At 39.8% G+C, this 24,586-nt stretch overlaps 1 protein-coding gene and 1 long non-coding RNA gene across 7 annotated transcripts in view; one reads left to right on the top strand and one right to left on the bottom strand.

Annotated features, from left to right (window-relative positions):
• ALDH1A2 (aldehyde dehydrogenase 1 family member A2) overlaps nt 1-18,886 on the top strand; it is a 55,698-nt gene extending 36,812 nt beyond the window's left edge. Inside the window, exons 8-13 of the mRNA XM_005011936.6 lie at nt 6,434-6,536; nt 9,446-9,630; nt 10,304-10,468; nt 10,886-11,043; nt 11,830-11,904; nt 16,612-18,886. Of these exons, the coding sequence (XP_005011993.2) occupies nt 6,434-6,536; nt 9,446-9,630; nt 10,304-10,468; nt 10,886-11,043; nt 11,830-11,904; nt 16,612-16,684 (759 nt within the window). The 3' untranslated portion in view covers nt 16,685-18,886. The remainder of the gene's footprint in view (nt 1-6,433; nt 6,537-9,445; nt 9,631-10,303; nt 10,469-10,885; nt 11,044-11,829; nt 11,905-16,611) is intronic.
• Nucleotides 1-24,586, bottom strand: part of LOC106014680 (uncharacterized) — a 65,928-nt gene that overhangs the window by 35,670 nt on the left and 5,672 nt on the right. For 5 of the 6 annotated variants that reach the window (XR_011812142.1, XR_011812140.1, XR_011812143.1 and 2 more), the window contains exon 2: nt 16,164-16,292. This is a non-coding gene — a long non-coding RNA (uncharacterized lncRNA). Of the gene's footprint in view, nt 1-3,800; nt 5,673-16,163; nt 16,293-24,586 lie in introns of those variants that run through there. The other variant, XR_011812145.1, reaches the window with a different exon arrangement.

Genomic DNA, 24,586 nt, shown 5'->3' with positions numbered 1-24,586 from the left:
GTCCAAGGAGAAGCTTAACTCTGAGCAGGAAAAAGAAAAGTCACGCTTGGGGACAGTACCCTAACTCTATTTATTTTTCATTTCTCAGGTTCTCTAGTGCTTTCAAAATTAAGTACTATTTACTTTTCAAACACTCTCAAGTACTATGTAAAAAATCATCTAGAAAGACCTATTTTCTTGTGGTACCATCACTGTTAAATTCCACTTCTTTTTTTCTGACCCTTCTTTTTACGGGTTAGTTTATGCAGAAGAACAGTAGTCTTCCAGCTCTTTCTTCCCTTTGAGTACTTCTTGTGGAACACCCTCCCATGGATCACTTCCTCTCCCAGTCCCATAGGACATGGCTCTCAAAACTCTTCCCTCTAAAGCTCAGAAGGAAGGGCTCTGCAGACACCCAGTGGGCTATGAATTTCACGTTGACAACTCTTGCACTAAAAGAACAAAAATCATACTAAGAAAGCAAGCTTAAAAATGCTGTGTCTCCTTAAGTTCCAGCAGCTTTCTTGGCTTCTCTGTTTTCTTTGGTTCATACTCTTCAGCAGCTTTTTAACAGAAGTGTTTATTTTTACCGTGTTGTTTTTAGTGAACCAGAGCTGATCCATAGACTCCATAATTATGGCCATCTCCTCTAAGGCTTCACTGACACATTTTTCCTCATCTTCCACAATCACTGAATTTAAACTGCCAAAAATAATCTTTCCTGAACTAATCTGACCATGTCAACACTTGTTCCCTTTCCTACCTTCCCTTGAAAGATCATAAGCCTTTTAAGCATCCCATTACATTTTACAGTATTTCTCCTTGATCTTTCTGGTCCCTAGTTGAAGGGAACTGGTTTAGTTCTGTTTAACAATTAAATTTTCCTGTAGGACTTACTACCAACAATTTAATTAAAATTCAGTCCATTTTATTTTCTGAGTTTCAGAACAGATCCAAACTGGATGTCTGGTTCACCCATGTAATTGCGCTGCAGAGCTCAGAAGTACAGGAGAGGTTAGATAAGTCGCCTCCCCTACAGTTAAATCAGCAGCAGACCGTATTGATTTCCAAGACAACTGCTGATGAGGAGACAATTTTTACACATACTAACACAAGCAGTGAGGTTCTTCACCTTCCAGTTACCTTCTTATTGTCCGAAAGAACTTTTGCAAAGTAGTGAAAAGTAAAAGATCAACAAATAGTATAGAAAAACAGCCATAAAGAAGCTGCTTTACACTTCTTATGTCTTTATTTTCACACAGGATTGTGAATATGAAGTGACTGCAAATACAGCTATATTTTGACTGCTGTGAGCTGTCTGGCCGTGCCTGTATGTGTGCTCCATTTGAACTGGAACAGGGTACCTCTAAGTTCCTGGTGCACATGGAATAGCTAGGCACAGTCTGTTTTGGACTTAAGATTAGAGATGATTATGGAGAGTAAGAAGCTATGCATCTAAGCAAATGAGCATCTAAAGGACTGGCTGGATTAAAAATCTTGTTTGCTGCAAAAGTGTAATGAGTGCTAATAGCAAATGTGTTACCTCCAAATCAGAGTGGCTTACAACTCTCTCCAGCTGTCAGATGCTCTCGAGATGAGAATCATAGATAGTACACAAAATATTTGAAGCCTTGGCCAACTAGAAATTTATCCTAAGTGGCTGCTTTCCACTTTGTTCAAACTATGACCCATTAAAAGGCAGACAGATTAAAGATAGGATTCAGGTCTACGTCCATGCAGTTCTATGGAGTAACCCAAATAAATATCCAATAAATTGTGCTGGATGCCTGTGTAAATGAAGGGTCTATAAACAACTTCAAAAAAAATAACAGAAGAGTCTGCATTTTGCTTGGCAGAATGTTTGCTTTATGCACTTAGATTAACAAACCATGATCTCATCATTAGTCAACAAGATACTAGAGAGACCATCAAAGCAAACTACAGGAGCGTCGAGGTTGATTCATGCCAAACAAATGTTTGTAGCTAACAGCTGTATTACCACTGATTCTAATTTACTCAGCAGGATTCGCCTTTCATTTCCAAAGTGATATGAATGTCACAATGCATGATGTAGACAGAATGTCTACCTACTGCACTAGTAATGAGTTGTGTCAGTTCTCCTGGATCTTGCTGGTTTTGGACATCAGGAATTACATCCTAACATTTTCCACTTCAACAACAAGAATTCTAAAGGTGATTTGTCCTGTTCTGAGACATCTGTTAGCTTACAATGCTACAGACATGCCCTGTTCAAAGTAAGAATAGTTTAGGCAGGCAATATTATCATTTATTCATTCTATTCTGTACTAATTCTATATTATATTAATTCTTGCTTCTGCTTAATCCGTTATATCACATCTTGGACAACTACGTTTCCTGAATTAAAAGTTGTTCTTTCCTTTTTCCCTCCTTGGTAATTTTGGAAGAATTTAGGGAACTGCCCATGGATGACTATGGCCTACAACAATTATTATGTCAAAGGGATGTGCCTTTTTAAAACTGAAACAAATGGGGTTACGTACAAACCCTTTCAGTCAGTAAGAGTTTAGCTGCAGACTTCCACAGGGCCAGTATTTACCCAAGGAACAAATAAGCCATTTATATCTTAGGATTCTCTCCAGGGATTTCTGTTTGGGATTCCCTTTTCGCATGCTGAACGATTCTCTGTGCTTTCTTCAGTGCTGGTCCTTACACAGGGCATTGCACAGTCAAATTAAGCTGCTATTCTTCATGCCAACATTTTAAAATACACTTGTCTCTGCTGAATCTGGGGACACGTCCCAAACATCCTTGTCCCAAAATGTTACATTTTCACATAATCTGGATTTAAAATTAATCATAATAATACAAACATCATAGACTAAGTAGAAGCATGGGTTTTAAAGTTTTGCCAAAACACTGATGACTTTCTGCCAGAAAACAGAGGAATTTTTGTACCTGATCATACCATCTCCTAGAAGTTTATCGATCTCTTGTAATTTACAACACTTACTATTTTTCAGACACCTCCCCAATAACCCAAGAACACTATAATAGCAAAGATGGGTAGACCAGTTACTTAAAATGTCTACACAGCTGATGATGTATGTTTCTTGCATCAGTTTTTGCACTGTTCATGGAATCTTTTAATTTACAAAGCAAACCCTTCACAGTCTTGTCTTTGGTAGAGTGCAATAAAATTATCTGCCATTCATCTAAGCTGCTGTTCCCTTTGATTCAGGTGTTCCCCAATAGCTTAGCATGTATCTGTGATGAAAGGAGGCTCAGAGCAGAGGAAAAGCTGGAGATTCTGACAAAGATATAGAGGAAGTATCACAAACCTTGGAGGTTTGCTTTTGAATTGTGAGACTTCCAGTGCTTTGAAAGGCAAAAACACCTGTACCATTTTGATGCTGATTTCTGTCTGAAAACAGAAAATTAAGAGAACACAAAAGGCAATAGACTTTTTTTGAATTTCTGTACAGAAGTATTTAAGATGACCGCATCGGCATCCTCTTGAAAGAGACATTAAACTTCCAACATAGAATGTACAAACAATGTACAAATAAGCAACAAGCAAGTGTTGTTTATCACAGTATATTCTCAATTCCTAACATCCTCCAGTTCACAGTCCAGAAACTATTCTTCAAGAAGCTGTTTTGCACAGGGGTGTTCCAAAATGTTTCTTTAATCTTTTGTTGTTGTTGTTGTTCTGAGTAACAGATTGTTTTCTTTGAGATGGGCCAAATTACATCTGCCTCACCCTCCACGCAGCTTACAAGGTTATGGTACTTCACAAGCTATCCAGGGATACTCCTGATATCAATCTTGAAGCCTATTCAAAACAAGGATGGGGAGTCAGGGGTTTCTCTGCCAACATTCCTGCTGAATAAATGCACAACTCCATTATCTGTGGGGGAGTCCTCTCTTCCAGTGTTCCCTTGCAAGTCTGCACTGCCTATTGGGAGCGCACAGATATATCTGAGAGACACCCCAGGAAGCATGTACTGAAAGACCATACAGATTGGAGCACTATCACTTATCCCTTTCATGCTGTCTTTCTCCATAAAGAGAGGGTCGGTTACAAAAGGCTGTCTTTGCCATTAAATAATCACAGCTCCGGTGCCCTCCCTAAGACTTTTCTCAACCTGTGTATGTAGGGCACAAAAGGAGCACAGTGAAGAAAAATGCTGAGCAGCATGAGCCCTACCAACCTCATGTCTATGCTGATTTCTGATGGGAAGGATACAGTGAAGCTGTTAGGTTTGTACTTGCAAAATCGACAATAACCTCCCTGTATAACAGTACTCTGGGCACATTTTTTCAAATTAACACCATTGTCTCCAAGCCTCACGGACTTCAGTATTCACCATTCATAGTATTTGGACTTGCATATTTGCCAATCACTTCTTTGCATATAGTTCTTTTGAAGTCTGTATTTACAGACAGAACAGTTTTGACATCGAAGTGGTAGAATGGAAGGGGGGAGGAGGATGGAGGGCTGAACACCTTGCTCTGGTTTCTTCAGTCTGTTCTGCTCTTTGTGGATTTTTGTGGGGAATGAGGTGGGTGTTGTTCTTTGAGAGAGGGAGGTTCAAGGCAGTGAGGGTGTGAATGGCATTGGCTGGCACTGGCTATAAACACAGCACTCTCACTGGTTTAGTGTACATTTCCAGCACAGTTTGAGAGGTTGGAATTTGCAGATGACGTGCTTGATACAAGTAGTGGGAGTAGAGGGCAGGAAAGGTCCTTCTTTTTCATGTTCACTTCTGGCTGTCAGTCAAACACAGCAATAAAATCAGTTCCAATTAAGGGGCTATGTAAGGAATTTCATGATAATGTCAACACTCCATTCCATCAATACAGGGGTAAAGAAAAGAAGCTAATGTTAATTTCTTTAAAATAAAATAAATAAATAAATAAAACGCCTCTCATAGACAATTGTGGTATCACCAGATACACAGTTAATCACAATGGTACATGAAGTCATTCACAATTCCTTCATTACCCTGTGGGGGGGGATTTCTTTTTTTTTTTTTTCCTTTCTTTTCCCTGTGGGGGCCCTGGTTTCTATTTCATTTGCTTTCTGATTACTCCAGTGCTGACTTAACTTTCCCAGCAGACTGACTTCAGTTCTCTAGTAGGTTTGGATTCTCATCAATTAACCCCGTACTGCTAGGAATCCCACTCACCTGACCTTAGAAATAGGAAACTGAGAAATCTCATCAGCTGGAGACTATACTAGACTCTATAGTATGTAGACTATACTAGAGAAAGAAGTCCAACTGCAGCCTCACTCAGATCTCACTTCACATCTAACTTTCTGTGTGATCTTAAAAGATGTCCCACTTGAAAGAAAGTACTTATGAAAGTTCTCAAGTTTATCAGTAGTAAACAGACACTTAATCCTGTGCTTTACTGTGTGTGGTCTTAAATCTACCTGTGATAATTCCTTAGTATGGGCACAGTTACGTTTCAACAGTACAATCTTGATTTATTTTTCATTCATTGATCCAGGGAGGGGTGAATTTCCAGAGAGTACAGCTGCCTCTCCATATGCCATGCCCCCTCTGTACAGGGTACACAGAACACGTCAAATACGTAGCTGTCAGACTGCAACTCCATCAATCCTCATGTTCCTTGGTGAGATCTGCAACTTGAGGCTGCTCCAATTTCCTCACTGGGCTGCATTCTGCTCCAGCTGACTCCACAATCTACGAAGATATTTAGAGGTGCTTTTGACCTCCTCAACCCATATTAAGATTATCTGTGGTGCAGCTGAGGGTCAGATCTGGGATGGCGCATTTCTAACTTCTTGCCCTGCTTGGTATTTGGCTGTATGCTGCTAATCCCACAGAAAAGGCTGAATATTTCCTCAGAATCTGATGTATTCTCAATCATGATTTCAGTGTCAAACTACTTAAAACTTTAAATGTTGAAAAGCAAATTTTGAAGCAAACAAGTGCCCTCCCACAGTTCGGCTAACACTCTAGAAACTGTAAGTAATAAGAGTGAAATAAATTCTACTAACACTCATCGCTTGGGATAACTAATGCCTGGACTATATAAAGAAGCATGATAACAGTTATTACTAATGAACAGTAGTAAGCTTAGTACAGACTTAATACATACTGTGGTATCAGATCTGTTTTGTACCACATGGAAGTGATTCTAGCTATGCCAATTTCAGATTTTTAATTCAGCCCTCCTAAAGCACTCTAAAATAAATCCTACAACATGTTAGCATAGACACAAAGGGGTGAAGGGTACAAACACCTTGTGTTGTGCCTTGTCCCCTCTCTGATTCTAGAAGAAAAAAAAAGAGAACTGGAAAGCTGTCCACTGATGATGAGAATCTGTTTAGACTGAACCTGCTGGATTATTTAAGGCTCAGTTCCAGTGATGTCCAGCATTGGCTGTTAAAGTGAACTGTATGACTACATTGCCTGTAAAACGTGTCTCCATTTCCTTTCAGGTTGGGAAGCTGATCCAAGAAGCAGCTGGAAGGAGCAATTTGAAGAGAGTTACACTGGAGCTGGGTGGGAAAAGCCCAAACATTATTTTTGCAGATGCAGATTGTAAGTCAGCACTTGCACATTTTTCTTAAATGTTTGTGTGGCTTTTCTATTTTCATCTTAGGGCTTATCTTTTAGATAAAGTGAAATGGACCAATATAGCTGTAACCAACTGCACTTTTCAATATTACAGAAACAGCCTGGAGTGTGATAGTTTTATAAAAAGACAATATTTGTACCCAGAGATTCATAGAGGACAAAACAAACAAACAAACAAACAAAAACAAACAAACAAACAAACAAAAAACAGATAAAACCAAGCATGTGGATATGGTGTTAATCAAAATCATGGTCCCATATGTATTTGTTCTAAACTCTGCAGCAAGGTGGCCTAGTGCTTTAAATATGGAAAATCTGTGATAGATTCATAGCAATCATAAAAAGGGAGGGCTCTGATTTAAATTTGAGTGGCTAATCTACTCAGTGCACTACTTTTTTAAGCTGTTTTGATGGTAGCTATAAATGGAGAGTCTTCCATTTTAAAAATCTTCACAATTGAACAACTGTGTATTGAAATGTCCTCAATGCCATTGTCAGCAGGGAGCTGAAGATTTTGGCAACTGAATGATGTGCAGCTGGGATTTTTGGCACCTGAAGGTACAGGACAGCAGTTCAGAATAGGATAAAAACACAAACTGGAAGTTTCTGCTTAAATGATAAGCAATGAAATAGTTAACAATGTTGATATTTAAATCAACATTGAAGTTAACACCCCATTAAGATGAATGGGACAGTTCACACCTTGCCTTGACCTATTGTTTCAGGCTGTGTGCAGGCACGCTGTACTTACTGCATTTTCTGAGAATTTACTTTGTAACCCAAAGAAATAGGCATTTAAGATTTGGTCTTTTAGTTTCAAAAATCGAAATTGAACAGAAGAATGATCTGAACAGCATGAATTACAAGAGCTGGTTACAATCCCATATTCATTTTCAGAATTTATCAATGTTGAAACACTAGGAAAAGCCTAAGAATTCTCAGCAGTTGAAGTCATTTCTACTTAGGAAAGTTTTATCAAGCTGGGAGTCTAAATTGCAGTCATAGCCACCCCTGTAAACCAAAAAAGGCTCCTGTCAACCGAAGTCAGGTGCAGATGTTACAGCCCTGTACTTGTTACCCATCTCCATCTCCCACCAGAAATCACCACATCTCAAATGTCCTTTACCTACTAGCTCAGATTGGATCACCTGAACACTTCTAGTAGAGTAACATATGCTGGGGGCAGGCCTGTGTTGTCCCTGAATCTGCCAAATAAGGTTGAAGACCTGGTGAGAAGTTGCAGGCAACAAGGGAATAACAGGGCACAGAGAAGAGCGAAGTCTTCCCCAGGACTGTCTGTTCCACAGTGTATCATAATAAAGCTCTCTGGCCTTCCCATAATTAAAACCACTAGCACTTGACCTGAAATTCAGTCTTCAAAGCTCTGATTATTTAAGAACAGCAGACAATTTGCTCACAATTCCAAAGGAGCTGTTTGTTCTGTTTGAGGAACACTGTGTGCCAAAAGTTAGCAGAAAGCATGACAAAGCTGTTGAAGTTTAGTGTGCATGCACACACATACACACAGAGAAAAATGGTTAGAGCCCCTCCATGGTGCCTAACTTTGCTAAGAGAAAGAAACATCAGTTAATCAGTTCTAGCCACTATTGTTTTTAGTCTCCATGGAGCTGTCTGGGAAAACTTGAATGTGGTCCAGGGAATACCCCACATCATTTTTTTCTATGGCCATGCCGAACACAGAATAAGACACTGCTGTTAGATGGAGTTGTTTAGGCCATGCTGGAAGGAAAGCATCATTGCTTTGTTTATGCCATAAAAGATTATACTTTAAACAATGTTCTGAAGTGTGACAGCTGATAACAGGTATTGCAGTGCTGCAGGTCATCACTTTTTGATGATAAATTCAGTGCCACATGGCCCAAATGCTTTTCTAGTCAGCTGTTATATGCCGTGGGAGATTTTGGCTCTCATTGTCTAAATATGGCTGTTTTTCCCTTTCCTGCTTGAATATTGGATGTGTTGGTTGCACCTCCGAAGTTGGAACACGAATCAGGGATTGATTGTTCCATAATTAGTCTGTATTTTTAAAGCCTCACCTAGTCACTTATATAGGCCAAGAAGATATTTCTGTCTTGCAGAAAAATAACCTGTCATTGGGAAGGATAACTCTTGCCATTATCAAAGTTTAATTCTCTCAAGTACTTGCTTGATTGTAATCTTTACATACACAGGATTAAATCAACTGCAAGTATAAGAGGATAAACAAATTTGCCCCTCCCCTACCGACTTTAAGTCAGAAAGACTTCTATAGCATGGGGCACAACCCACTTCCTAGGGTCCTCTTAAGAGTTTTCGTTAAAACATGTAAATGACATGTTGTTGATGTGCAAGGCATTGCTGAAGCTGTTTTGCATGTCCTACTTCTATTGACTGCTACAACTGTAGCTTGATTTAATTTTTGCAGTGGGATCTTAAGCTGTATTTGTGGCTTGTGTCAGGGGATGGCATGTAGAATGTATTATCTACAGACGCTTCTTTAACTTGATGGTGCTTGAACTCCCAAGTGGTCTCTTGCGAACTGGTGCTTTTGAAACAGTTGTAATGCTCCTAATATCCCCCTAGTATAGCTCAGTCCAGGCTGGCATAAATGACAAAAAAAAATATCAAATTCAGACATGTTAAAATGTACTAAAACTTCCTATTCTCACAGGTATTAAAACAAAAAAAATGAAATTAATCACCTTCACTTGTGGCCTGGCACAACAATAATGTATTGTTCAGTGTTTTGGTGTTTTTAACCAAATTCTACTTCTGCTTTGAAGTTTTGGGAATGTGACACTATGTCATACCATAACATTGGTGCAACAGCAGATGTGTCTATGATGTTTCAAGATGTTGTCTTGGTTTTGTAGTGGACTATGCTGTGGAACAAGCTCACCAAGGAGTCTTCTTCAATCAAGGTCAATGCTGCACTGCAGGCTCACGGATTTATGTGGAAGAATCAATCTATGAAGAGTTTGTAAGAAGAAGTGTAGAACGTGCAAAGAGGAGAGTAGTGGGGAGTCCTTTTGACCCAACTACAGAACAAGGTCCACAGGTAAATGAACAGTGCTTCAGCTCTGCAGCCCAGAAGGTGCCCGGGTGCTCAGAAGCATTTAAACTCTAACACAACAGAGTCCAGAGATGTTTTCTGTTTAGTGAGAACTCTCATCCTAAATATCAGAAAGTTCACCCCACAGTTTTAACAGCAAGATTCTGCACTTCAGCGCCCAAGACACAGCTGCAAATTGCATAGTGCTACCATTGATAGGAGAAAGGCTCACAAAAGTCTTTCTGCAGGCACTTATTGTCAAGAATTGTCTACAACTGTAACTGTGCTTGTAGAGACAAGAACTGTAAGCAAAAGATGGTCAAAATTACAAATATATCTTTAAAAGATGTTCCTGATACTAATAACCAGCTGGGCTTATACCACTGTCAAGAAGTTAATTTTGGCCAAGAAAATAATACCCTGCTTTGTTTGTTCTTATAAACCATTTCCCTTAGCAACAATGTGAGTTGAGCCACATACATACAGGGACACATCCTTAAGAAGACTGAGCCCCAGGTTACAGTCAGCAGCTATCTGTAGGTCTTTGGCCTCTCAAGCTCAAACAGTGAAAATATGCATGAGTCTACTCTCTGGGACATGACATGCCTAAAAAAATTATTTTGGCTTAATTATCTAAAGTGCATGGCCTGCAAGTCAAACAGCTTCTTCTCTCTTTCAGATTGATAAAAAACAATACAACAAGATCTTGGAACTGATTCAAAGTGGCATTACCGAAGGAGCAAAACTTGAATGTGGGGGTAAAGGGCTAGGAAGAAAGGGCTTCTTCATTGAACCTACGGTGTTTTCCAATGTAACAGATGACATGCGGATTGCCAAGGAGGAGGTACATGGGCAAGATCATTTTAGAATGTCCTAAACATGATTTTGTTTCTTTTGTTTACTTCTTGAGACAAAAGCTTCAGAGTGAAAATGACCATTATACCAAAAAAAAAAAAAAAAGTAAAATCTTCTCAGAACTTAATCATAGAGCGACCTACAGCATCAGTTTGGGTAAAAAAGCTTAATTTTTGTCATTTGCTTTAGAGTCTCAGACTTGAAAGACAAAGATAAAAGAAGAAATTAATTATGTTTCACTGTGATGACAGCTTTGGGAAATTCATGCTTTTTTACAGACAGCTATTACTACTAATAAAATCTGTAAAGAGTAAAACAGGAGAGGCCATTTATAAAGCAGAACAGAACAGGAATAAATGCCTCTGTGTGAGCTATTTTTCAAATTAATGATTAATCTTTGTTGCAGATTTTTGGGCCTGTTCAAGAAATACTGAGGTTTAAAACCATGGATGAAGTTATAGAGAGAGCCAACAATTCTGACTTTGGGCTGGTAGCTGCTGTCTTTACAAATGACATAAACAAAGCCCTGACGGTCTCTTCAGCAATGCAGGCTGGGACAGTCTGGTAAGGCAGAAGTTATCACACTCCTGCACTCAGAGATAAAGAGTTTAGCTCATTATCATTACATTACCTCGGTTTTGCACCCTTTGTCTTTGTGTTTATCTAGATCATCCTAGTGGTGAATCACTAACCAAGATACAGAACAGCTGTTGGGGAATGTAGTCAGTCTGCTCACTGCAGCTGAATGCTACTGAAAGTGGAAAGTGCCTTGCTTTCTGTTAGCATGACCTTCCAGTTACTCCGCTGAACAGCATTGCTGAAAACAAAACAGTGTAAATTATCCTTTCTGTGGAGCAGAGGAAGTCTGTGAGGTTTCTGCTGGAGGCATAAGAAATCGTGTATTTTCTACAACCTGAAGGAACCAAAGGGACACCTATTTCTCTTGTATTTAGGTGTAGGAAGTGACACTTCTAAAGTTTAATAGCTTGCAATTTGATATGTCAAGCCTGGATACACTAAAGATCCAAGAGAAATCAGGTGGAAAAAGGACAAATTCAAACCTAATAGCTCTGTGTTATAAACTGGCACTGAAATTTGTCAGCAGATTAACAGTCCATTACTGAAACATCCAGGTGTTCAGTGCCCTCCTCCAGTCCTCACAAGCTAAATCCCACTCTCTTTAAAGCAAGGAGTAGAAACTTGCTTAAGTCCCTCCTTTCTTTTTAACAAGAGACCATTTTGTTATTACTAAGAGCTATACAGTATCCTTAGCTCCATGAGTTTCAGTATCTCCTGAGTTGTCCACATGTCTGACAGTGCAATTGGACTTAATGCCTTTTCCTGTTACAGGATAAACTGCTACAATGCCTTAAATGCCCAAAGTCCTTTTGGAGGATTCAAAATGTCTGGCAATGGGAGAGAGATGTAAGTATTACACCGCTGTCGTCTAAACTATTTTGAGCTCTACAACTTAACAAACATTAGTGAATGCAAATTAAGATCAGGACATATTCCCATCAGAGGATCAGGGCATAGTGTAAGATGACTCATAACCACTGCCAGCTCTAAATGCAAACAATTTATATGGAAAAACCATTTCTTTCCTTATTTATTTATTTATTTTAACACAACAAAATGAGTTACAAGAAGTCCCTTCTTATTCTGAAAGACACTGAAAATTTCTGAGTATTTTTTTCAAACTGTAACCTGTGTTTTCCAAGTTTTCCTTCTCCATATTAATCAGCAATTTTCCAGAAAGATTCTTTTTCATATCTTGCTTTATGCTTGTTGACTCATTTGTCGTACTTGTTTCAGAGTTGTTTTGCCATGTATTTTGCTTTCTTACATTTTTTTTTTCCTTTCTGTTCCTTTTGCTAAATTTATCAGTATAGGATCATCTGAATTTAATTAAAAAGGTGTCTGTCTTTTCCAGAATTATAAACAATGTTAGACGAAATCAGGCCTACAGAACAATACACAAATACGTTTCTATCCCTTAGAAAAAATCACCTTCCATTGCAAAGCTTTCTGTCTTATTCCGTTTAGAACAAAGTCACAAATATTTTGAAACGGAGCTACCTTCTAAAATGCTGTCCCATGTACCTAACTGAAAGTCTTAGCAGTTTTTAGTTCTCATTACAATCACAAAAATGTTTAGCAATTGCGTCAGCCCCAGATTGGTTGTGCATACAAAGGATTCAATTAATTTCTGTGCAGGAGGCATTTATACCAGATATGTCTCACCTAAGATTTCAAAATAGCTAATGGCTAATGGCAAACTCAGCAGTAAAACTAAACTAAGGTCAAACTCTTTAAAACTTTAAATATGTTGAAGTATACAACTTGATCTATAAAATGAGCTCTATGTAGTCTGAAATATTTTCCCTCATTAGGGAGTACTTTGAATAACACATTCATACTATTCTCCACATTCATGAGTTATGAGGTGATCTCACACTGGCATAAATATGTCAGCTCATCTAACTCTTATCATTGTGAAAATATTCTAAAACTACTAAGCTCGAAAGAGCACATGAGTAACCTGACACCCAAGAGTGACCCCACTGACTTCAGGGAGGTTAACTGTGCAAGCAAAATACTCACATATTAGTATTGTAGAGTTTTGCAAAAGAAAGTGTGTGTGGGGGGGGGGGGGGGAGGGGAAGGAGAAGCAGAATCAGGCAGCACCCCAACTCCCAAGGAAAAATCTGTGATAGCTGTACACTTGATTCACATCCACAGCTTTGACAATACTCACCATAAACAGGCAATGTTTGGAATGGCAATCATCTCTCTCACACCAAGATGCCTGAAAACCTGCTTATGAGTAATTATTTTACTCCCTTCACAACCTCTTTGATCAGATATCACCGTCTAATTCACCCCCCCCAATTTATATCTGCATATGTTTTATTAAAATGCCAAGGTTTCTTAGATCCCTGTGTTTAAGTGATATGTTTTACAGCATAAATAATATTGAGTCTGGTAATTAAAGAACAAAAAACAAGACAAGAAAGTGTTCATACATATCTGTGCCATTGCTAAGCTAATACGATGTTTTAGCCAGATTGTAATTCTGCCACTGTGATATTTGTGCTAGCAATGTATTATCTGGGACTTATTTTGTTCCTGCATTAAAATTCACAGATTTTTATCACACGTTGGGAAAATAGGAACCCAAAGTTGAGATGTGCTACGCTCATTTTACACTCCCACAAAATGTACCAGAGTATGTGCATACCAATAGAGAACCCAAACTCTTGTACAGTATGGAACTGATTTCTGTTTACCTTAAGGCTACAGTATTCTTTTATTCTTAAAGAAGTATAATATTATTTTATTCTCGAAGGAATTTTAAGGAGCAATTCATTTACATTTACAGTTTTTTAAAGCTCCTTATCAGTAACTGAGTCGTGTAAAATTGAACTGAAAATCAGGCAAGTCCCCCAGAATTCTGGTCTCTGTCCAAATATCTTCAAGGGAAGGAGGTGCTATTCTACCTCAGACTTAACATTTACTGTCATGGGAATTATTATTCTCTGTATGACTCTGAGCTACAGCAGTGCATAGTTGCATTTCCAAAAAGAAGTGCAAGTAGGCAAAGGCCTTGGAGTTGTAATTCTTTTTTTCTACCATTCTTCTCTTTGCTTGAGGAAGGGAGGAGGGTATGTAATACCATTTCTTTTTGGAGAGCAATTTGTTCCCCTTCCCTCACACCTCCACAACCAAAGGATAGCATCATGCAAACTTGACCTCTGGGCTCCTCCCTCTCACAGACACAAACCTTGTTCTCACCCTGATACCAAACTGCAATTCAAACAGACACAAAGTTGCCATAGAACAGGATGTTATTGCTCCCTGCCTCCCTGTATTAGGCTGTGGGGACAACCAAGCCCTTTGAACATGCACTGACTCATCTGCTCTGATGGTCTGGAATTACCCTTCATCCTATTCAGCACGAAAACCTTTTTAACTTTAGAAAAACACTTGGTTTAGAATTCATCACAACTGCCCGCTTCCAAACTTTCAGACAGAATACAAATGCACAAGGCCCTGAAGCCTTGAGATGAAGAATTAGACCAATAAATACAACTAATTTTGTTTGCCAGACCAAGGTAAAAAACAAAAACAAACAAACAAACAAAACCCCAACTAAATAAACAAAAAAAAAAACAACTGGCAGTTGGAACATACACAAAGGCACTGGATACTGTGAGGCAGGTTACATATTGACTTGCAAAAATGCGTTCATCAGATGTCTGGAGCCAAGCTGCATTACTACCAAATCAAGCAGAAACTTTCATGCAGAGAGACTTACTAGTTTTAGTTTTTGGGTTCCATGCAACTCCTGGTGACAGCTTCTAGTATGCCATAAAGGAATGGTTTTGTGTCTCAGCTAAGTCTGATAAATAACTGTTTTGTTCATCCTTTTGGAAACAAATCTAAGACGTTCCCCTGAAAGCTGGGGGTGAGGTGGTCCAACTCAATCAGATCCCTTCTCATGCTAAAGAATCTTCACTAATATATTTCCTTGCTTGTACTTAGGCTCTGGTGAATCTTAAAATGCTTAGTAAAACACCAGCCTTAGTGAGTTAGACATCAACTGTGTGTAAGGCTTACCAAGCTGAAGCGTGTTGGCAACTTTTCAAAACTGCATGTAGGGTGAAATAGGATGGTAAATGCTGTATTTCTGCACAAATTCATTAACTTTCCAGGGAAAGTCACAGGACTCCTCCCCCAACATTATGTTTTGTGTAAAACATACAGTATAGAAGGAAACACAAAGCAGGCTATGTGACACTGGGGACTGACTGAAGGTTTTAATTGCTTTGAACAGTGGCTCCTCACTCCATTCTGAAAACAACATTTACTAGACTGGGATTCTGAGGAATTCCCCTGAAATATTCTTTATGGTATAGCTGGGATTTTAAATTCTGCATAGCTGGATCCAGGGGGAAGGCAGTGTCAAACGCTAAACATGCTAATATGATAATGCACGTGTCAGCATTTTTTAGTTTTAATATAAGTAAGAGAACATTACTGGGTGTGTTTTATGGATGGGGATAAGAATTTAACCAAGAAGCAAATGACTCTAAGTGCTTGTGCAAAAGAATCCTCATATAAGTTCATATAGAAGAGAACCTCCATTCATGGGCTTGGACTGTGCATGTTTTGAGGTGGGGACTTTGTTTGCTTTACATACACAGCAGCCAGCAGAACATAACTTGTGACTTGACTAGAACACACATCTCCATCACCGAAAATATGCACAGCAAAGTGCAAGTATCTGTACCTAAGAGGAGACAGGCAAAACGTCCAAGAAGCCATGCCATAGCTGCTCTGCGCCTCAGCAGAGTTGTCTACGAGATGAGCCAGGCCAGAGCTGACTACAATAAAATCTACAAAGCATTCAGAAACACATTTCTTGAGCATCACTTACACAAAGGAGAACATGTATCCCACAGAGTCATGTGTCAGATGACTGGGACCTAGTAAGTGACTAGCTTCTAAAAGTATGTAGGATCTTAGATAAGAAGCTGTGCCAGGACAAAAACAGGTTTTCTAGCTACCTAGTGGAAATACGAGCAGGCTGAATTCTCTTTCACAGTAAGTGCAAATGTTGATTTCTGCTGCTGAACATTTTGTCAGGGAAAAAAGACCAGTGGGTTAGGTGTCATTGTTACCTTTATCCAAAGTTGTGAGCAGTTCGTTTTCCATAGTACTGTTTAGACCTTCTTTTTCTTGGGTGCAGATACAAGCAGTAAATTCACTGGTCAGTAGTAGAGGTCTCGGTATTTGAACATTTTCAGGATCTGGAAAGGACAGAGTGCATCAGTTCACTTCCAATAGTTCCATCAAGGGACGGTAACTATTTCTGGGTTTAATATCATTCTGTATCTCCTTATCAAATGCTGGAGCCATCCACTGATCTTATGACTAGCCTGCAACTTCATATTCAGGTTTTCTGAAAGACATCACGAAAGGAAAACCAGTACAAAATCACTGTACAACAGAAACCTATGCCTAGAAATGTTGGTTATATCTTAACTTCGTCAAAGAATCACTTTACAAGTTTTTGCTCAATACAGAATTAATTTCGGGTCTAAGATGAACCTGCATTTTGTTTTCTAGGGGTGAAAGTGGATTGAGAGAATATTCTGAAGTTAAAACTGTGACAATAAAGATCCCTCAGAAGAATTCCTAAAATGATGGAAGACCATGTTGTGCAGAAGAGCACATGATGCCACCCTCTGTATTCTTTATGGAGACCAGCACTCAGGAATAAAAAGTGTTACACAAAATGTATTTAAGAAATTAAGTTGCAGCATATATACTGGGCACATAATTGCATAAGGAATGCAAACCAACTCTGCATGCTTTCATTAAACTCTCTTGAGAGTTACATCTTTATAAAACTTACCATAACAAGATAAAGTTGCTATTGAACATCATTTAATAACAGTTCTAGTTATAAAACTGTTAAATTCAAATGCATGCATACACACATTTATCTCTTCTTTAAATAAACAAAGTAAGTCTTACTGCTTTCAAGTTGCCTTCTCAAGCAGACCTGCCTTCTTCTGACATTCTTGTTTCATACAGGGCTTTACAAGCCAAATTTACCCAAAATACTAGGATCAAACAACATAATCAAGTACCATTCGTGTTTTGAAAAAAAATGTAAGGCTGTGAACTGTAACCAGCCCAAAACTGGTATATTGGCAACTTTCCAATTAGCATGCTCACATAAAGAGGTTAAACTGGGGAAGGTACTAAATCATTATATGGACAATGAAATCCAAATACCATGAGATTTGGCTTTCATGACCCAGAGTGTTTTGGTTTTCAAAGCTTATTTTAATAATTATTTTATGGCTTGTTACAAGCAGAAATCCTCCCTCACTTACAGGGACTTAAAAGGTTTTACCTGCCAAAAGAGCATGGCCAGACAGGGTGGAAGAGTGCTAAGGAGAACAGGAACAGATCCCAAGGCTTCACAGAATATTTCAACTTTCATTGCCTGCTTAGTTTTGTTGTTGTTACTGTCACTGTTGTTGTTTTCACTTTTTCTTTTTTTAAACAAGTATATGCACACACAGACTCCATTTATTTGTCTGCTAGTAAACTGCTTGTGATTACACTGAGAATCATTAAGTATTCATTACCACAGGAAGAACCTAGCGAAAGCCCACCTGTCAAGAAGTTAGCTTGATTTTATTTTCTTATTAAATTATGCCTTGCCATCCTCGCCATGCTTGGGAGCCTTAGGTGAACTTACTGGCTAGTACCGTATTTTCATTGTTGTCTGCTTTTTGTTGAGCCCAGGACAAAAATATGAACATGATCTTTTAGAAGTAAGATGTTTAAAACCTGACACGCTATTTTCTGCTGCCTACAGAATCTCTTCCAACTTGCAATTAACAAACTAAACATTATCCCCATCTTCTTTCTAGATGTAGAGCTCCCCAGACATTTTTTTAAGGTTTCACTTTAAGTTTTAACTTAGAATTAAGACAATGTATTTTAGAAGTACAGTAAATCATCTACTGTAGCTACATTCTGTGGGGTGTAAGGACAGAGTTATGGCCTCAGGTGTAACAGTTCTGGCTGCAGAGTGTATACTACGAACTGTTGAAAACTCCAGACCTGATTTAGCAAATTGTTTCTGCACGTACTTAACTTTACTCTCTGAGCAATTCCTCGTAGATTTGAACTTGTGTGTGCCCTTAAATACACTGCAGGACCAGGACAACGGTATACAGCACTTGGTAGTGTTGTAGCCCTCAATATTTTCTACTTCTAACTCACGTCAATCTGCATATCATGTGTTTTCAAAGCAATATGTATACACGATGTTATTCAGAAATGACAGTGCATTCACAGACATGGAAATGAATCCAAATATTCCTGAGTTGTTAAATGCAGGTGCCATATACTTCTACTGTGTATGCCAGAGTTAAGAAAAACAAAATACAGCAAATAATTAGTTACCTTTTAAACTGCAATATAAAATGTGAAAAAGGAGATTTTACTTCCTTTCTCCTATTTACCTAAAAAAAAGAAAAAAAAGAAAGAGAGAGATTTCCTGTGGTAACAGCATTTACACTGTGTACTCTTTTGTATTCTTTCTGTGTGTTTTGTATGTCTGTGCTCTATTCCCTGTACATTCAGGTAAATAATATAGAGTTGCCATTTTTTCAACCTTGTCACTGCAGCTCCATTTGATGTACATGGATTTGTAAAATCCTTTTTTAAATGTACCATCTGCATGGATCCAACAAAACATTTTTCCTGTCCCTGCAGCTTTTTGTTACAGTTTTTAATCATGTATATAGTTATATGTTATTAAAAAAGTAAAAGGATATTTTCTATGAAGTTTTTTCCATTAAAAAGGTTTAGAGAAAGACTTTAGACTGTGAGACTCCTTTATTGTTGACAGAGCTATAAAAATATTAAAAAAAATATTTTCTTAGCAAAAGATCTGCTCTCACAGTAGCTTTATTTTCATTTGCAGAAGTGAATGAAGTAAAAGGCCAATTACATTTTCTGGAATATTATTGCAGCTGTATGAAAAACACTTGTGAATTGCAGATCCAGGTCATAGCCAGAGTTCATCCTCACCCTTGTGGTCATAAAGTTTAGCTATTGGGGAAGGTCTGAAATGACCAGAACCAGTGGGACACCCTTGCAAACTGCTGCATCACAGCTTGAGCTTTGGATAATGTTTAAAAAAAAATTACCATGTCTTTTCTTCCTCCAGTACATGAGTCAGAGAGATGATTAAATTAACACTCAGATCTTTTTATGTTAATTTCAAAATGCTGAAACAGGGGAAAAGAACAGACCGAATGCTAATTTGACAGCCAATAAAATTCACACGGCCAGGTACTACACAACTGCCCCTCAAGCAATCCCTTAATTCCAGGGTTACTTTCACTGCTAGGAACAGAATTCCTCTTTTGAAATGGTGCCTACTTAGATAAAGTAACTACTCAGTTAATAGCTCCGAGCTACTTCATTGTATGGCAAGCACTGGTTATACCTCAGTGTCACAGAATAATGCTGTTGGTTTAATCAACACTCTACAGGCAATCACTGAAGATAAAGTAACTTGACTAAAACAGATTGGATAGCAGAGAACAAAAATTAACACTAGAAGTGGAATTGCATTCTCAAAAAGGAGAACTATTCCAGAAAGTCTGGGTTGTCAGGAATATATTAAGCAAAATTTCTCTTCTACTTGCCTTAACTAGCGGCACGCACAACACTGTCATGGGACTGTGAGTAGACAATGAGCACTGTCCATATCCCCTCCCTTCTGTCTCTGACCTAGTTGCAAGCCTTCTCACCACCCCACGCAGTTACAGAAGCACACGCAAAGGAGTACTTTTCTAAAAGAGAACTGAAGGAAGGAAGATTGTTCTGGAACCCACTGAAAACACAGTTTTGTCATCTAAGGAAGGAAGCAAAACACTCCATAGTGAATAAGTAACCCATGGACTCCCAACCAGTGAGAATAAATGTATCAATAAATGTGTATACAGGTGTAGTAAAGTGAGAGTTCAGAAATAAATGTGCATTGCTTCTGGAAAAAGGCTGTGTACAAAGGCAAACAGAATTTCAGTTTCATGGCTTTCAGACAAAGTGATGGATACGGATACTACTTGAATAGCACTAACATATTTGTTTATTCCCATTTACAAAGAGCACTCCTCCTCCTGGAAAAACAAAACAAAACAAAACAACACTAAATTCAGGACACCAACACAGCTCTCCACATGGTTACACCACAAGCTCTGGAAAGCTGCATTTACAGCCACGTTTCATTTGTATCCATATACCTCCACTTACTGCATGCTACGTCTATCAGCACAGGACGTGGTTTTTCTTCTAACATCCTTATACCGCAAGGACTGACACTCACAGTGCTGTACAACTACAGCGCTCTGTAGCAGGAATCAGGAAAGGTATCTGTAGCTATTAGATGCCATCAGCATTGCCAAGCAATTCAGACAGGCTTCTGTGAGCAATTACACTATAGCTGCATAAAATGCATCTTTTTTCCTTTTCCTTATTAAATGTAGTTTATTAACTTGCTCTATATCTTCCTTGTCCACTGGCAGCACACAGGTACCAAGGAACTAAGTGTGGCTTTGCCAGAAAACTTGGAGAATTCTGAAGCAAAGCAGCATTTTTGAAGTTGGGCCGTTTGGAAGAATGAGTTAGGGTGATGTGAGAGTAGTGGTACTATTTCATGGGACTAAGGTGCAGCTAGAATACACTACTACTAGGTGTTGCAGTCCCACTTTCATCTTCCAAACTGCACAACGTGGAATGCTAGGATGCTGGTTTCCATAACCACTTACCTGTTTTTTTACAGAGGACCAGAACTGACACCCTGGAATTCAAGGGCAACATAAGCAACAGATTATTTCATCTGGCTACAGTGCAGGCTCAGCTGTTTTAGTGGTGAAGAGCAGGCCAAACCGTCTGTGCAGCCAGAGCTGCTCTGTCGGGGCACTGCTTAGCACCACATGCTTAGTTAGGTAAGACCGAGACCTAGAGGCTACACACACCTATGACTGAGAAGCTGCCCCAAAGAACATATTGTCAGGGAACACAGGCACAAAGATGACTTGCCTCTTGGTACAACTGGCTGAAGGCAGCAGAGCTGTTGCCTGGTGTCCCTAATCCCCTTAGTTTACTGTCAGAGGAACAGAAAAAGCACATCCACGTATTGCTCTTCCTAAGAACGGTTAACTCCTAAGCAGTTCAGCCAGCTGAGTTTAAATCTTGAACCCTCACAAAAGCCAAGCTCTCCCCTGCCTCCAGTACAGGTACAATGAAGCCTGTTTACACTGTAAAGACCCCAGCTACCTTTTTCTGGTATTGATAAATTTAAAACCACTCAAGCCACTACTGACAAGGACTGCACCCATGAGCCACTGCTTCTGCACAGTGAGCATTTCCACGGTCTTACAGGGTGAGTGCCATCAAACAGTGAGGGGCTGCCCCGCACTGCATACAGTGCGGCTAGTTACGGCTGTGCCTGCAGTGCCAGGAAGCACTCCAGAGAACATTGTTTTGCCCAATTTCAGGTGACATTTATGAACATGTGATGGAGGACCCTTGCCATCAGATGTAATGCCCAGATGTTTCAGACACACAGGAAGGCTGGAACATCTGTTGCGAGAACCTGGCTTAACATTAATTCTATTGACATTTAATCCCAGTATCTGTCATCCACTACTACAATTCCATGCTAGTTTTGAGGTGGTTTTATTTGCCTGGTGTCTCTTGGTGAGACCTGCTAAATGAACCTGGATTGTGCAACCATCACGGCAATCCACTGTAAGAAAAGCTCAAGCTGCAGAGTTTGCCAAGGAGGCTGCGCACACAGCGTGCTGAAGTAACCCAAAAGGGTGCTTGTGAAATGTTTGTGCTGCTGGCAGGCAGCACATTGCCAGGACAGATCACACATCATGCATTTGCACATCAAATGAAGCTGCACTGGTCTGAGAGCATGGGAAAGGCCTGTCTTGAACGGCATGTGTCCTACTTCCTAAACATGTATATTTTACATTTTACACTTGGTTATTGTCCAGACTGAAAGTACCGCAAGTTCCCCAAAGCTTGTCGTCTTGCCTTTGAAGTGGAACTGTTTGGATAATGTTTCCTTTGGCAATTTATCTATGTAAGAAAGCAAGTACTTAGCTACATTGGCCTCTCAACAATCCATGGCTAGCTTTTGTCAAAGAACTCAAGCACATGCATGCACACAATTTGATCATTTTTAGTGACCTGGTTTAGCCACTCTCTTTCTCCTCACGATGAGGCTGGTGTAACTTGTACAAATATCAACTTGTTTCACTTGGGGTTTTTCCCCGCTCTTTGTATGCATGGCTGAGTTCCTATTTCCTACAGCAGTGAGACATTTGTATGCAGCTCACTGTCACTGCCAAACAAAAATCAAATGTTTGCACTGCCTCCCCTGGCAAAAGGGCTCCAGCTCTCAGTCCACTGGTTTTCTCAGACTCTCCTGGGACCACAAGCCGGGACATTGAGCAGGATCTCTTCTGAAGTTTCTGCTGTTTCCTGCTTTCTATTGGTCCAAAACCTCTCCCAGGCTTTGGCACCTGACATACAATCCCAAAGCAGTCTGTGCCTGGCAAGAGAAGCCTCCTTCAAGTTTTTAATTCAGAACTTCACAAGTACTTAGGTTTCTGGGACTCTGAATGGGAAGGTACTCCTCGCCCTCACCAAGAAACTGCAGAATAGCAATGATGACTAAAGCACTCCCCTTGCATCTTGACAGTCACAACTCCCAGCTTCTTCATTCGCAGTGTAAGGACGGCTCTCCCATGGGGTTGGACAGTGGGATACCCTATCCCCAGGCTGTACGGCTGTGGGGACTAACCAGACAGCCTTTATTCAAATCAAGCATTTGAAAAAGTCCATGAAAGTCACCAAATACTCTTTGGCCTTATTATTCCAGTGTCATGTGCTTTTAAAGACAACCTGGCAGTTAAACTCAGGAGAAAAACACCTGGTCTCCAAAGAACCACACATTCCTAGAGCTACCAACCCATGGCTGCTGAGCAGTACGCTAAGATGCCGTAGGATGCCACGCTGCAGCAGGCCTGCCTCGTCACAGGGGCTTGCAAACAGCCAGTGCAGGGGAGGGGGTAAGTCTGGTGAGGCTGCTGAGAGCACTGTGTCCTTTCTGTCCTGGCATCAAACCCAGCTGGGGCAATGGACTCTGCTCTGAGAATCCATCCCAGGTTTCTCCACAGTATGTACGCACACCTGAGGCCACAGGGACCCACTGCTAGAGAGCTCCTGGGGACTGATAAATTGGCTGACTCTGTGATCCCATCACCACAGACAGAACTACTTACTCCCATAATGAAACTGCGGCAGAACCCTCTGCAGTCCCTGCTCTGCCTTTGCCGCAGTCCCGGCTCTCTACAAGTCTTACAGCATTTGCCTTCCAAGGACAAACACCGTTTGCCAAATATTTATGGGAAAAAATGCCAAGGAAATGCCACTGGTAAAATGGACTTTTAAAGGAGCTTCCTTGGGGAATGCTGTACATTTGACCCCCTCCACAACTGCCATTAGATTCCCTTTTGTGAACCCCTCTGATTACCACCATTTCAGATTGCTCTGCTGGGAAAATGACAGTAGACTCCAGCTGCCCAATGCCTTTCATAAGGACCCAGAAATATGCTCCCATCTCCTGCATCTGTAGCAGTTTTATAGCCAAGGCTCTGGGCCAAATGTTTTAAGTTAATTTCATATTCCAATAGACATAAAAACATGATAAAATCACCACGAATACTGCTTCTCAACCTGATTTCTCCCTTACAGTGATCTGCAAATGTATTATAGAAGGGCTGGTGCACAGCTCTGCTAAAATGCAGAGCTGCTGGATGATTTCTGTTTTAAAAACACAAAGAACATTCTGAGCTCTTTCTCAGGGTTTTGGAGTGGAGACTTTTTACTGTGTTCTTAGGTAGAACAGCAACAAATGGCTTGATGATTTGTTTTTACAATGTCCACTCTAGGAAGACTAATTACCAGCTAGCCTTCTAGCATACAGTTTCAAACATTTGGGGCCCCCCCATTCTTTCTCATGCAAAATTCATACTGTGGACTGCAGATTCTGCTTGGGTAGGGGCACTTTGCTGAAAGTTTCTAAAAGTTTAAGATTCTGGGCCAAGAGATTTCATGGTGCTTCTAGAACTTTGAAAGCCTAAGTAGGAAAAAAAAAAAACATGCTTTGCTCTATTGTTATTAGCCTTTTTTTGGAGGAGCAATTTAAGTCACCACACCAAGGTCTCTGCAAATGGTGTTCTCAGCATTTTCTACACAAAGCTCAAAAGACTGCAGGTAGATTTCATGCTTTAGTTGTGAAAGTTGTGCTCAGCAGCAAGAACCACGTTGCACAGAGCAGTACAGCATGTTGAACCACCAGCCTGACAAAGGAGAATAAACTGATGGGATTCTTCCAATTTGTCTTCTGTTTATATAGGACAATCAACTTTTCTTCGTCATTATTCTCCCTAGCTGACTTATTTTTTCTTTATTTTTACTCCTCTTGGAG

Source organism: Anas platyrhynchos, chromosome 11 (genome assembly GCF_047663525.1).
Source record: "Anas platyrhynchos isolate ZD024472 breed Pekin duck chromosome 11, IASCAAS_PekinDuck_T2T, whole genome shotgun sequence".
Taxonomy (NCBI): Eukaryota; Metazoa; Chordata; class Aves; order Anseriformes; family Anatidae; genus Anas; species Anas platyrhynchos.
Note: the sequence above shows the minus strand (reverse complement) of the source record. Positions and strands in the feature narration are given on the sequence as shown.